Raw genomic sequence first — 13,212 nt, 5'->3', positions numbered from 1 at the left:
AAGGTCAGAGTCACCATCATGTTTACAAAAAAAAAAAAATTATCTTAGTTTCAGACTGTCCAAGAACGGTTCAGCTCACGGGCGGGGTAAGAAATGCAACCCGCAGAAATGCAACTCCTGCGGGTTTGGGCGGACTGAATCCCAGTGAACCCCAAGTGCAGGTGCTGCTCCCAAGCGTCCGCGGGGCGCAGGAGGGGTTCGATTCCAACGAAAACGTGCGCAGGTGGACGGATTCCGCAGCTTCCAGTCTCCCGGGCTGGATCGGTGGAGTTCGCGCCTTCGAAAGCTTAGACTCGAGGGATGGGGTATTTACAGAAGGGAACTGGATCAAGCCCACCAACGGAGTTTTGTAAATTGCCTTTAAAAATGCGTCCCGAGGCTGCCGGAATCTTCGAGAGGTGAAAAGCCAAACTCTTGGAGACCTGCAGCGCGGTGGGGGACATCGCCACGAGAGCGGGACAGGGGAAGCGTCCAGACGAGTGAAGAATGAGTGCTTTCACTTTTTATCCCCGCTGGAGCTTCAATTTCGATTAAAATCAAGGGGCAAGCTGAAATGTGTTTATTTCGGAGCGTTTCCACGACTCCTGCAGAATTAAAACAAACAAACAAACCCAGACGGCATCGTACCCCCGCCCTGTTTGGTTCCAAAAGAAGGAAGAGCCTGAAGAGGAAATGGAAGACCGCGAGTCTGCCTTTACCCCTGGCTGAAATCTAATCAGAGGCGGCTGAAAAGGAAGGAGGTTGGACCAAAAGCTGATCTGGAGCCTTGAAGAGTGGGGAGGTGATTCCTTGCAGATGCCGAATAGGCTCCAAGCCCCGGCCCTGGTTTATAGGTTAAGAGTTTAGCTGCTCCTTCCCCTCTTCCCCTATTTCCTTCCAGATTCCTCTCGCCTTTCCCAGTGGGTGGTTCCCCACTCCACCACCAGGATAGCTACCCTGCGCCCCAGCACTGAAGAAGGAATCCCGAGTCAGCTAGGAGAGAACTCGTGCCGGGGCGGGGTGGGGGCCAGAGGAAGGTCCTGATCTGAGTTCTCCCCAAAGCAGCAAAGAATTCCCGAGACTACGAGTGGAATATGGTTTTTGTTGTTGTTGGCCTTCTTTTAAAAAACTCAGACAACCAAAAAATGTTTGGCGATGTAAAGGACACGCGAAGAAAATGACAATAGTATTTCCAAGTCAGAGTCGTTTCGTTTCTGCACTTCTCTTTCATTGCAGTTTGTCTACTTGGAGATTTCTGTTTGGGGCTACAACGGAAGGGAACCAGCAGCACCCTCCCAAGGCTGTGTCCTCCCCAGCCCCGCTCCCCTAGCTCCCCCAGCTCAGGCAGCCTGCACGGGCGCAAACGCTGGGACCCCCGGCGGTGAGTGTAAACAAACGGGGCGCCGAGTCCTTGATCTTTATTTAAATAGAAGCTTGTTTATCGGTGTCATTCTAGGAGGATTAATTAGATACATCTCTTCACAATTTGGTGTCTGACACTCCATCTTAGGAATGCCTTATCACAAGGTGTTAATTGGGGCCACTCAGCCACTTACGTTTCTATTAAACACTGTGAGGGACTTTTCACAAGTACCAGGTTCTTTTTACTGTACGGTGCAAAAATATACAGGACTGGAAATAGACTGGGGGCCGGTGTCTGCTCCATCCCGGAGGTGATTAGCATTTGCAGTCTTTCCTGAAGGCAGAAGAGGAGAACACCGTTTCGAAATTCCATCGTATCTCCCAATACGGTCGGGGTCCTTGGGGTTGGGTGAGGGGAGAGCGCAGACGGCTTAGGGAGGCTGCTCGACGTCCTCCCCCGTCTTAATTTGTCACCCCCAACAAACGCACAGAAGCCAAATTTCAAGGCTTTCGCTTCCAGCTCCGGTAAAATTCGGGGCGTTTTGAACAGGCATCGCCGGAGGGGCGGGTATAGAGACCCAGACCCCAAGGTCCCGGGCGGCGCGGGAAGGAGCCGGGAAGGGCGGTGGGAATGCGAACCCCGGCCGAAGCGGGGCGCGAGCTCGCGGCGGCCTTAATTGGGCGCGGAAGGGGAGGAGGGCCCGGCCGATCGCTCGCCGCCCAGCACTAATCCTCTTAGCAGCTGCATTTCCGCGCCGCGCTGTTAGCAGAATGACCCTCCCGTTCAGACCTTTACCCCGAGAGGGTTGGGAGGGGGCTGGAAAGGATTGCAAAGCGGGCCAGAAGCCGTCTGCCGATAAGCGCGGCAGGGCGCTGGCAGGGGGACAAAGGGCCCTCCACCACTCTCCTGGCTTTAGCTCTTCCGCGGGTCCAGGACTCAGTCGGGGGATGGAGTGGCCCTTGCCCTCCCGGGGACTGAGAGCCGAGGAGGCGGCGATAAACGCTGGGTGACCCACTCCGCAGCCGCCCGGCACAGAGCGCTCCCGCCGCAGAGCTCGCGCCCCGGCCCGGAGCTGTCCCCGCACCCCCAGAGCCCGGGGCTCGGAGAAGGAGGGAGCCTCGCGGTGGGGGTGGAGGCGGCCCGCACCCGCCTGACCTTGGGGGATCCGGAACTCGTGGGTGCTCAGAGGGCCGCCAGGGTGCCCGGGGAGCCCACGTGGGGCCGGGGATGGGAGGCCCGGGAGCGGCCCGGAAGCCGCGGACTTGGGGGTGGAGGCTTGCTCGGCTCCATCAAGCCTGCTGCGGGCAGTCTAGCACCGCCCCGGCCCGGCCCCAACCCCCATTGTCCAGACTTCCCAGAGCGGCGAGGAAACAACCCCATTCACCTTCAAGAAAAAAAGATAAACAACATCCCCACCCCCTCGAGAGGATAGTGTCCACTTAGAGATTCTAGAGCTTTCCGTGGGGGGAGCGGGTTGGTAAACTGTGTTCCTGCTAGAGGAAAGTGGAGAAAGCAGACTAAGGTATTTGAAACAAAGATGAAAACCCATCGTATAGATGACAGAGCTAGGCCTGTTCCCTTAACGAACCACATTTATTAAAAATGACTACGGCTGTACATAAAAATCCAAGGTCTCTAGAAAGCCTATAAGAGCTGGGGCGTTAAGGTTTCTGTTTCCTCAGGTTACCGAGTTGGGTAGCGGGGGTGGTGGAGGAAGAGGATGACGCGGGGAGTTTTCCTTAACACCGTTTCAAGTTAGTACAGTAGCTGAATACATTCTTATCTAGCTAAGAAGTAAACAGAACATTCCCATATGTTGCCCCCTGCTCCTGCAGCTGTGGTCCAATGACTTGCAAATTCTTTACAAAACCAAAGCACCAATTTTACATAATCTCATATACCTATGTAACTATTTATACAATATTTTCCACATTATTCTACAGTGTATCTAAGCACACACAACTGTACACTTTAAAATTCTCCTCTTTTTTTTGGCGACCCCCTTGCTGTCTCCTGAGTCCTGTGAGGCCCTCGGCTGGCCTCCAGGGGCACACAGCAGAGGCCTAGCACATGAGGCGACTGTACTTGGGCAAACATGGCTTGTTTCAAAGCCTGGAAAGATCAGTCGGGCCAAACCAGCACCTTCACAAAGCTCTTCTTGCCTCCCAGGCTTAACGTCTTCTGTCCCTAGCAGAAAGTTAACAGCAAAAATTTCTTTGTTGAAGCTTAAGGCCCACCCTTCTCTCCCAGAAGCAAACCATCTTACCACTCTGGGCTTCTATTTGCTTACAGATTTACAGATTTAAAAAAAACAAAAAAACAAAGCTTTCAACATCTTTGATAGCGCTAGGCCCTCGGTCTCCACAGCCCCAGTTCACTGAATGTCTAGTGTCTCCAATAAATAAATCCGTAACTTTGAATCACCTTCAAATTTAAAAACACTTGAAAGTTCTCTGTTAATTTCATTAAAAAAGAAAAAAAAAAGTCTAGGCTTGTTTCAGTTACCTGCAGCAATCAAAAAGCTTTGGCACCTTCTTTTAGAGAATTGCACAAAACAGGACACATTGGGGTGGAAGGCAAATGTCTTTTTGGCAACAACCTAGGCAAAGAAGACAACAGAAACACCACCAAGTCCATGGGCAAACGGTGAGCTCAGTTTGACAAGGTTAAAATAACTTTTTAGGGAGTTGTGTAAAAAGCATAATAACCCCCCATGCCTTTTGAGGTGTCTTTACTGTATTCTTCAGCGTTAATGTCCTCACACTTTATGGAGGGAGAATTTTCATTGCTGGAGGTGCTAGGAGACAGCCGCCTTCGCTTACAAGCACTGGTGTATACGCCGGAATCATTGGAGTCGAGAGACTTGATGGATGGGGGTGTCTCTATCCAAGAAGAGCCAATTTCTTCTTTGACTTTCTCCTTGGAGAGCTGATCTTCAGAGAACCCAGGGGGGCTTGTTCGGGAGGTCCATGGGAGTCCAGCCGCCATCTTCCTCTGGTAAGAGCCTCTGCCTCCCCACCCTGCCATCGCGGGGAAGGCGGGATCGGGGTAGTACCCCAGGGCATGGGACGTCTGGAGGGGCAAGGATTTAATACCATATGGGAGCAAGGTGCTGGAAGAATACTCAGATTCATAGGAACCGATGTCTATTTTGTTGGTTCCCGGCTGCTGGACAGGTGTGACAAGCCACCGCTGGGGAGGGTTGGCCACCTCTTCGCTCTGTTGGGGTGAAAGGAGGCCGTTGGTCTGGGGCACGGTTCTCTCGCCATTGTAATATCGGGCTTGAGGTAAAGTGTTGACAAAGGGCTCCGGGAAGAAGGACTGAACGCCGTACCGGCCTCCGGGGACGATCTGATGGGATCTAGGAGAATCCGTGGGAGATGGAGTTAACCTGTCATTTTCGGAAGCGGTGTACATGCTACAATATAAAGAGAAACACTTAAAAAAAACCCTAACGTTGTCCCCAGAAAGTCTACATCCCAGAAATGAAGAAAGCTCTCGAGCCTGAGCACTGGTCTGCTGAGTGAAGGGCCAGAGGTGGGGAGTCACCAGTCCATTTTAGCCAAACTCTTGGCTCATTGGGACACAATTTCCCATCAGGAAAGAGAAAGTTTCCTCCCAGGCATGAAGCATTTAAACTATAGAAATTCCATCTTTGCAAGTCCTAGAACTTGAAGAACTGGGAGCAACTCTCCCTTACGTGGTAGGGAAGGAATGCTGGCTGAGGTGGGCAGAAATGCCAAATTTAAAAGGCACTTGTGGGCCTTGCTGTTTGATGTTATGAAAATGACATCCTCTTGGTTTAAGGTTTTTCTTATGTAAAAAAAATGAGAGGGAATAATCCCTGCTCCTGAGAGAATAAAAAAAAACTGGGATCAAATGTTAAGGAGGCATATAAATGCAGATTATGAAAATTTCAAATCTCCACTCAAATGTTAAAAAAATAAAAGCTTCTCATGTTTAAGCCCTTAACATTTCTTTAGACATGAACAAAATCCTTCTGTGAAAATTCCAAAGCAAGATTAGTCAAAGCCAAATATATGCAAAAATAAAAATAGGTAAAAATCCCAACTGTGAAAGCTCTTCCTAGAATATGGTCTCAAGAAAGCGTCTGATTCAATTTGCCTCACTCAAAGATGACCAGGCAAGGAAAAATAAAGGTGCACTTACGAATCATAGTTGTCCCTGAAGCCTTTTGCAAAGGGATTGTGATCAATCTTTAGTTGAGTTATCTAGATAAGGAAAAAAAGACACTCACTGAGTGCTTTCTCACCCTGGATGGGGCTTTGGGGATGCTGGGGGTTCTGGGGCACTCACATCGGTGTTTTGATAGGCGGTCACAGCAATGAACTGCGTTTCTGAGAAAGTGAAGGTCTGTGTCTTAGAGGGCTCGTTCAAGTCCTCCACGCCATCCTCTGTGACTTCAACAATGTGCAGCCGTGGCTGGTACTTGTGTAGAGACTGTAAGACTATCATCTGCAAATGTACAGAGAAAAGAGTTGCCAAATCTCAAAAGTCGATTTTGACCAATTCTATATTTTGGAATGGAACTTGCTTGCTTCTCAGCCCACAGCTAACTGTTTCTGTTGCCATTTTTGAAATTTAAAACATAGCCAAGTATGTGTGTTTCATAAACACTCTCGCCTCTTGGTTTCCTAAGTCGTCAAAAGATTTCAGTGTTTCTGTTCCTAATTGTTCATTCACTGTTATTGAAATCTGATAGGAAAATGACCAAAAAAAAAAAAAAAGTAGAACTGAGAAAGGTCAAAGGGAAAAAATACTAGAAAGTGGCAACAGGTAGCTGCAAATATTACAAACACAGTAAAGAATACAGAAACTCATTAGAAAAGAAATTCACAGCCAGAAGACACCACCTTCTCTGTCACCCTACCTGGGTGTTGTTGTTGTTTGCGCCTTTATTATTGGTGAGTTTTAACTTCCCAAAGGAAATCTCCTGTCTCATCCAGTGGGAACCAGTATTAGGAGACTCGGGGTGAACATACATTTTGTTGCCTAAGAGAAAATGAAACAAAACACAAAACTCAAGCATATATGGCTGTTTGCAAATGGAGGTAGGGGGAGAGATAATTTACTACTCATGGGCAAGATTTAAGAGCTAGACCTACAATGCCCGTCTCTCCTTAGAGGCTTAGGAAGACCAGTGGAGACCAGGTAGTCTCTACTGATTCCCCTCCCAGGGGCCCTGTGCTTCCGGCCTTCCTTGGACAAAGCGAAAATGGAGCCAACAGGCAGTGCCTCTTGAAGGTCAGTTTGCCGGTGTCTGAAGTTAGAAGGTCAAGATCTGATGATAGAAGGTGGCTGGATTTTTATGATAAACTCCACCTTGGGGAGATCTTTTCTCAAGTTAAGATTAAAATATCAGGAGCCGCGCCCACCCACCCCCACCCCCCAGAGTTTATGGCAATGACGTCCTCAGAGGTAGGGATGTGGCGGGGCAGGCTAGCTAGGGTCGTGGTTAACCTGCTATATGCTAGTCGGCAAGAGGTCTGACTTAGCGATGCTCTCCCTTCATCAAACATCCAACACAAAGAAGTTCCTGCTAACAGCGCCAGGCCCCGGATGTGGAGGCAGCGATGCGAGATTCGGCTGTGCGTGGTCTGAGCGGGGCTCCCGGCGCTCCACCCTGCCCGGGCCTGCTCGCTCCTCACCCTGCATGTTATTGTCAGCTTTTCCGCAGGTCACCCATTTGCCCCCCTGGAAGCGCCAGTGGTTGGGGTCCGCCAGCACCACTTCTACGAACACGTTGTAGTGGGCGGTGGGATTGAGTCCGTTTATGTTGAAGCTCAAAAAAGGAAACATGCGTCTGTGCAAGGGAACAGAACCAGGAGATGTAAATCGCGACGCCCGGGCACAGACCCACGTTCGAGTACGACACTGGGAAGTCTACAAACAGAATACCGGTGGGTCAAGTGGCCCTCACCACGTACAATATTCTTGAGTTGGCAACTGGAGGGGAAATCTCTTTCCCGAAATAACTTGCCGCAGTGTTATTATTTCCCCAATGCCCACGCTAGTTTTCAACTCTTTCAGAAGCTCATTCATTTTCTTCCAGGGTGTTTCTGTTTAAAAATCTATATATATATTTTTAGAAGTACGAGTGCCAGGGAATATTAAGTTGCTCTCGTTAAAAAAAACAAACAAAAACTCTATTGGTAAGGCTAAAATTGTCCCTCGGACTTCCCTCTCGCAGCACCCACCCCTCACTTTCCCCAGAATGAACCAGTGCGCGCAGTGGGATTTATAGCCGAACTTTCTCAGGCCCGGCATCCCAGACCAGTCGGACTCCAGGGCCGGCCTAACCCACTCCCCGGATCAGCCCTCGCTGCCGGCGCTCACGTCCTCGCGCTCGTCCCCCGGATGCGCCCCGTGGAGACCTTGGCGCCTAAACCTGCGGGAGCCCATCTCCAGCGCTCGCGGGAGCCACCCCTCGCGCCTTCTGGCCTGCCTGCAGGGACCCGTGTACAGCTGGGCAGGGGAATCTAGGAAATCCAGCTTTGTGGACAAGCCTCAATTTCCATTCGCCGCCTCCTCGTCAGTCTGGGTGAGGATGAGAGAGCGAAGCGGGGAAGCAGCCTTAGCCTTAGTGCCCTGCACGAAGCGCCCGTGCGCGGACGGACTGGAGACGCGGCGTCTCCACTGGTGGAGCGAGGAAACTCTCCCAGCCACGAGTGGAGTGGGCGGGCCGCTGGCCCCCATTCCCGGCCACCCAAGGACCACACAGGCCTTCTTTGCCCCCGCGCCTCCGGGCCCCTCCGCGCTGCGCTCACCTGCCCTGTTTCGTAATGATCATCTCGGTTTGGTGGCGGTGGAATTTGAGCCACAGAGGCCGGTTGCACAGGTAGACATGGGCGCGGAAGCCGGAGCCGGGAACCCCCAGACCCCCTAGTCCTCCGCAGGTACCTGCGGCTGCCGCCCCTGGGTACGGCCCGTAGAGCGGAGCCCCCTGGCCGTACTGATAGGCGCCCGGGCCGCCTCCACCGCCGCCGCCGCCGCCGCTCGCGCCGGCTCCCGTGCCGAATGGCGCCCTCCCGGGTGGGCACACGGCCGCGGGGAAGCCGCCGGGGGGCAGCATGGAGCCGTAGGGGTAGCGCGCCCCGTTGGGAGCCGGGTACACAGACCCGTGGGGCGCCCCGGCCGCCGCCTGGTACGGGAAGAGCGAGCAGGGCGCCGCCAGCTCCGAGCCCTGAGGCCCGGGGGACTGGAGGTAGTAGCGCTCCGAGCTCAGGCTGTCCATGGAGTAGCGCGCGCTGGCCGCGGCGGCCGCGGGCAGCTCCTCCTCCCCGCAGGGGGAGCCCTTGCGGCCGTCCGGGGGCCCCGGCTTGGCCACGGTCGCGGCGCTGGCAAAGGCGTCCCCGGCGTCGGCGTCACTGAGCATGGCTGCGGGGGCCCCCGCGCCGGCGGCCGCGGCTTCCCCGCTCGCCGCCTCGCACGAGAGGCTGCCCGAGAACTTCTTGGGCGCTTTGTCTAAGTCCAGCCTCTGAGGCGAGGGGGCCGCTCCCGGGAGGTGGCCGGCGATCCCGCCGCCGCCTCCTCGCGCCCCCTCCAGCGGGTAGAAGTGCGCGCCCGGCAGGTTCACAGAGCTCGCCAAGAGCTGCTCCCCTAACTGCATGCTTTGCAGAGCGCAGACGGCAGCTGGCTGCTTCCTCTCCGGCCGCGACCTGATTATAAAGGCAGGATGGGGGAGCCAGCGCCCTCTTCCGAGGGGAAGGTAACTTCCCCTTCCTCCCGTGCCGGGTTACCCACCTGGCGACACGCGGGCCGCGAAGGCGCGCGCACTTGGGCGCCGCGAACCCAGAGCCCTTTCCGAAAGGAAAGCGCACGGAGTTTGAAGGCAAGGGTCGAAAGCTGACCGGGAAGCGATCTGCTTTCCTTCCCTGTCCCTTCTGCCTCTCTGGACTTGTATCTCCTGGCCCGCACACACAGGAAGAAGTCTTAGATCTCTCTCCCCATCCACCACCAGAGCTAGCCTTTCCGCCCTTCTCCACTGACAAAGTATCGGTCAGGTTGACCACTTGGAAATTTGCAGGCTGTCATTGGCTGCTTTATATATGTGAGGCCAGGGAGTGGCTTCGCGGCCCCACAGCCTCGGGACCCTCTGATTGGTTGGTGGAGGTGACACTAATTCAATTAGGCATTTACTAATTGGATCAAGTTGCCTGCGACTTTATTTTCTTATCCTTTAGCCTGATTTTTTTTTTTTTTTTTAGATTCGGTACTGCTATGAGAATCATTCCTGGTGTCCGTATTTCGCTGGAGTTTAGGGTTTCCGTATTTCGCTGGAGTTTAGGGTCTCCGTAGCGCGGCCCACTCTTGGCATAGAAGTTGAGACAGCTCTCCGAGTGGGGGTGAGGGGGCGGGCGCAGGTTGTGGAGGCAGGAGGTAGAAATGCTCTGCAAGTTGATGGCCTGCAGGAAGGCCCCGGTCCCTGAGGGTGAAGATCTGGGGCGAGTTGGAGGGAGGCCCGAGAGAAGTCTCTTTCCTTGTCGGGGACTGTAACTTCAGGCACATTTTCCTCCCCTGGAGGACTCTCTGGCATTCAACACGCAGGAACAACTTTTTGTTCGGTCCTACCCTTTTACCCAATGGGAAGGGTTTGCTGAGAGGGACTTTGGGCTTTGAGGATTCCGGGGACGGGGAGAGCGCACTACTATCCTTCAGGACCGAAGCCGTCAGCTTATGAATCAGAAGCCCGGGTGGGGTGGGCTATTGGGAACTACCCTCATCCCCACGCTCACGCCAGCTTTCAGGAGGCAGTCACTTTTACGCCCCATAATTGAAAATCCACTCTCAGTTTCCCTGAATCCCGGATCCCGCCCCCTCCCATCTTCAGCTGGACCTGACGCCGAGAAACAAAGGTCCTCAAGCAGCCCTGCGGTTAAGATTCCCAGTGCCTCTCCTTTGCAGCGCAACACAGAAGGTGGAATAATTAGTGAAATAATCAGTTTGATATTGAATTAAGCCCTTTTGCCCCAGCTGCCTGTTTCTCCCCTGCGTTTCTGCAGACAGCGGAGCAAGATGATGCTGTCCTATTGCATTGTTTATTAATACAGAAGGTGTGGGGCACGTTTCGTTGCGGATAAGAAGCCTGAATATTTGCTGTTAACAGATAATTATAGGCGCCGCTTTTAGTCGCTCCGGGAGCGCGTTTTCCGGCTGAGAGGTCGGGACTCTCCTTCCCGAACCGAACGCGATCACACGGGAAACACTTCCCCCGTAACTCTAGGCGGTGGCAGGAATCGTTGAGCTCGCACACGCCGGTGCAGAGCGGCTCGAAGCGTTCCAACTTAGATTCCAACCACAGCAGCGCAGATACTGGCACCTCTGGGTTAGTGAGCGACGCGGTCCTTCACGCACTCCGACGCTCCAGGGAGGTTACCAATTCTCCGCGGCAGTGGAAACGGTCAAGGCCCAGGCAGGGCGGGGGAGGGAGCAGGTTAAGCGAGCGGGCCAGGGCACCGAAGCCCCCAGGTCCTTGGAACGCTGGTCTGGAGCGCGCTCAGCCCAGCGCTTCTGTCACGTCGTCCCGCTGGTTTAATGCAGGCTTTAGGTGGTTCTCTGCTTTGATCACCACCCCGTCCACTCCCATCTCCCCTGCTTTTGTTTTCTTTTGATCCACAGAAGTCTTGGAGAATTGCAGTTTTCAAGTATTTTTTGTGCTTTTTAGACTCCAAGATACTCAGCGTGGAGGGTCCATGAGGCGGGCTTGAGACCAAGAGGAGAAAGGGAAGCTTGGCAGGGGAGCCCGGGCTGGGGGATCTTGTTACCGCTCAAGGCTCTTCCACATCAGCCTTGACCTGAGTTGCAAGATGTTTGAGGGAAAAGGCAGGGGTGAGATCAAATCTCACGTGTTGCTTTTTTTTTTTTTTTGGAGACAGAGTGGCTCGAGTCAGGTCGCAGCTTTGCGTCCCATCGCAGCGAGACAGCGGGCCTCGGGGTCCCTTCGAATCGTTTTCGAGGCGGCCAGGGAAGCTCTGCGCGTGGCAAAGCGCCACTCCAGGCAACAGGCATCGCTCCGACCCATTCTGGCGCAAGTAACACGAGCCAGCTGTCCCCCGCGCCACATCAGAAAGGCTTGATTTTATTCCAGCCCCAGAGCATGCTCTTGAAAGCGCGTGGGTTCATTCGAGTGCTACTTAATTATGAAATATACACACGGTACGTGTAATCAGGATTAGTGCTGATTCTTGGGGCAGGAAATTGCAGTTTATATCTCCCCACTTTCCCAATAGATCTATTGTTTTGCCCAAACCTGAACACATTTGCGGAGAAACAAAGAGAAGTTTAAAGACAACCAAAATTCCGACTCCAGGAAACCGTTCTGGGGCCCAGATTTTTGGACCATGGAAAATACACCCATAATTTAGATTACATTTATAAAAATATCTATTACAAATTCCTTTTAAACATAATGGAAAGCACTGTTTCCACTAAAGATGATCTTTTTTCTGACTGCAGAGATAAAGAAATCTCATTTACTGTTTTTTTCTGTATTAATGACTACTATTATTATTACATATGGAATATATTAGTCTACATGCCTGGAAAGTTATAGATGAGCAAATCTGTGGTTGATTTCCTACGTGAAGTAGACTTTCCTTCTGCTGGCTCAGTTTTACTGATAACCAGGGAAAGAGGCATAAAAGTTATTTTCATGCGTCCCAGTCGCACCTTAAAATGTAAAGCTCTCTTTGCCAGAAACAGGAGCAGAAAAGAAAGCTAAAGCAGCGGCTTCAGTCAACAAGTCAAGCAGCACCCTCCTTAGACTGAGTGGGCAAATAAGACAGCCTTCCAGCCTGCTTGCTGTTTGATTTCAGTGACACCCCAAGCTTCATGAAATCCAAATGAGACATTTATTGAAAGGTGCCTGGTTTTATGTGACTCAACTGACAGTGTAGGGAACGCATTGAACAAAAACATCAACATTGGAGAGGAAACGTGGAGACCCCGTGGAACCCGGGACCCAAGTGCTGGCTGGATTAACTCAAATCTTGCACCTTTCAGCCTGTGGTGCAAGGAGCAGGACCCTCTGAAAGCCACGAGGAAGCCAAGGTTAAGCCAGTGAGTGAGCCTGTTAAAGAGCGTGTGCTGTGTTGTCTTGAGCAATAATACCAACTTCATGCCACCGACTCAAATTGATAACACAAAGTTATTGCCAGCCTGACCAGGGCGCCTCTTCTTCCCTTTCTTCCCCTTAAAGGTAACCAGTCTCAGTGCATTCATCTTTTAAAGGCAAAACTGACAAGCATTTGGCTGTAACATGACTGTTACACGTCACCAGATACACACACACACACACATGAGTGAATTGCAGGGTGAGTTACAGATGAGCCCAGTGAGATATAGCTCAGCCCACAACCAGGGGGCCCATATAAATGTCCCAATAAATTCTATTATTTTCACCCCCACTAAAAATGTGTTATCCAAACACTGTCCGTGTTATTCAAACACTTTGTAAATTCTGAGCAGACTTGCTGCCGGTTCTCCTTTTAACCCTAGGAAAACATTCCAACATTAACCGGTCACCGGTGTTTCGCCGTCACTCTGGGCAAACGTCAATGGGTTTTTTGTGGTGAGTTGGTCCTTTTACTATTTATCTATGGCCTTTTCTTTGTTGATGTTGCATTTTATTTCGCCATCTCGGTTCACTCTTTGGCCCTTTGTTCTCTGATGACCAGATCCCCACCTCCACTGGGCTTTCCCAGGGGGGAGGGGGCTTCCATCATGGGAAGGCTGTTCATGTTTAGATTTTTTGTTGTTGTTGTTGTTTTAAAGAGAAGTCCCATAAGATAACACATTTTGGCAAGGACAAGTAGTGTTGATTTTGCTGAGAACAGCAAGATACTCCCACC

The 13,212-nt window shown here is 52.1% G+C and overlaps 1 protein-coding gene across 3 annotated transcripts; it reads right to left on the bottom strand.

Annotated features, from left to right (window-relative positions):
* Positions 1-2,922: 2,922 nt before the first annotated feature.
* EOMES (eomesodermin) lies at positions 2,923-9,311 on the bottom strand. Of its 3 annotated transcripts, none has more exons than XM_088831750.1 (6): positions 8,131-9,308; positions 7,012-7,166; positions 6,234-6,355; positions 5,660-5,818; positions 5,513-5,574; positions 2,923-4,703 (listed from the first exon to the last, which is right to left on the bottom strand). In XM_088831750.1, exons 1-6 carry the CDS (start codon positions 8,970-8,972, stop codon positions 4,022-4,024), a joined length of 2,022 nt encoding a protein of 673 aa, XP_088687876.1. In that variant the 5' UTR covers positions 8,973-9,308; the 3' UTR covers positions 2,923-4,021. The 3 variants fall into 3 exon arrangements, with proteins under 3 accessions (XP_088687876.1, XP_055269358.1, XP_088687877.1); XM_055413383.2 differs by having other exon boundaries at positions 2,923-4,760; positions 8,131-9,306; XM_088831751.1 differs by lacking the exon at positions 5,513-5,574 and having other exon boundaries at positions 5,616-5,818; positions 8,131-9,311.
* Positions 9,312-13,212: the final 3,901 nt, after the last annotated feature.

The sequence above is a fragment of the Moschus berezovskii genome, chromosome 24, assembly GCF_049115385.1.
Source record: "Moschus berezovskii isolate FMDL1 chromosome 24, NW_MosBer_1.0, whole genome shotgun sequence".
Taxonomy (NCBI): Eukaryota; Metazoa; Chordata; class Mammalia; order Artiodactyla; family Moschidae; genus Moschus; species Moschus berezovskii.
Note: the sequence above shows the minus strand (reverse complement) of the source record. Positions and strands in the feature narration are given on the sequence as shown.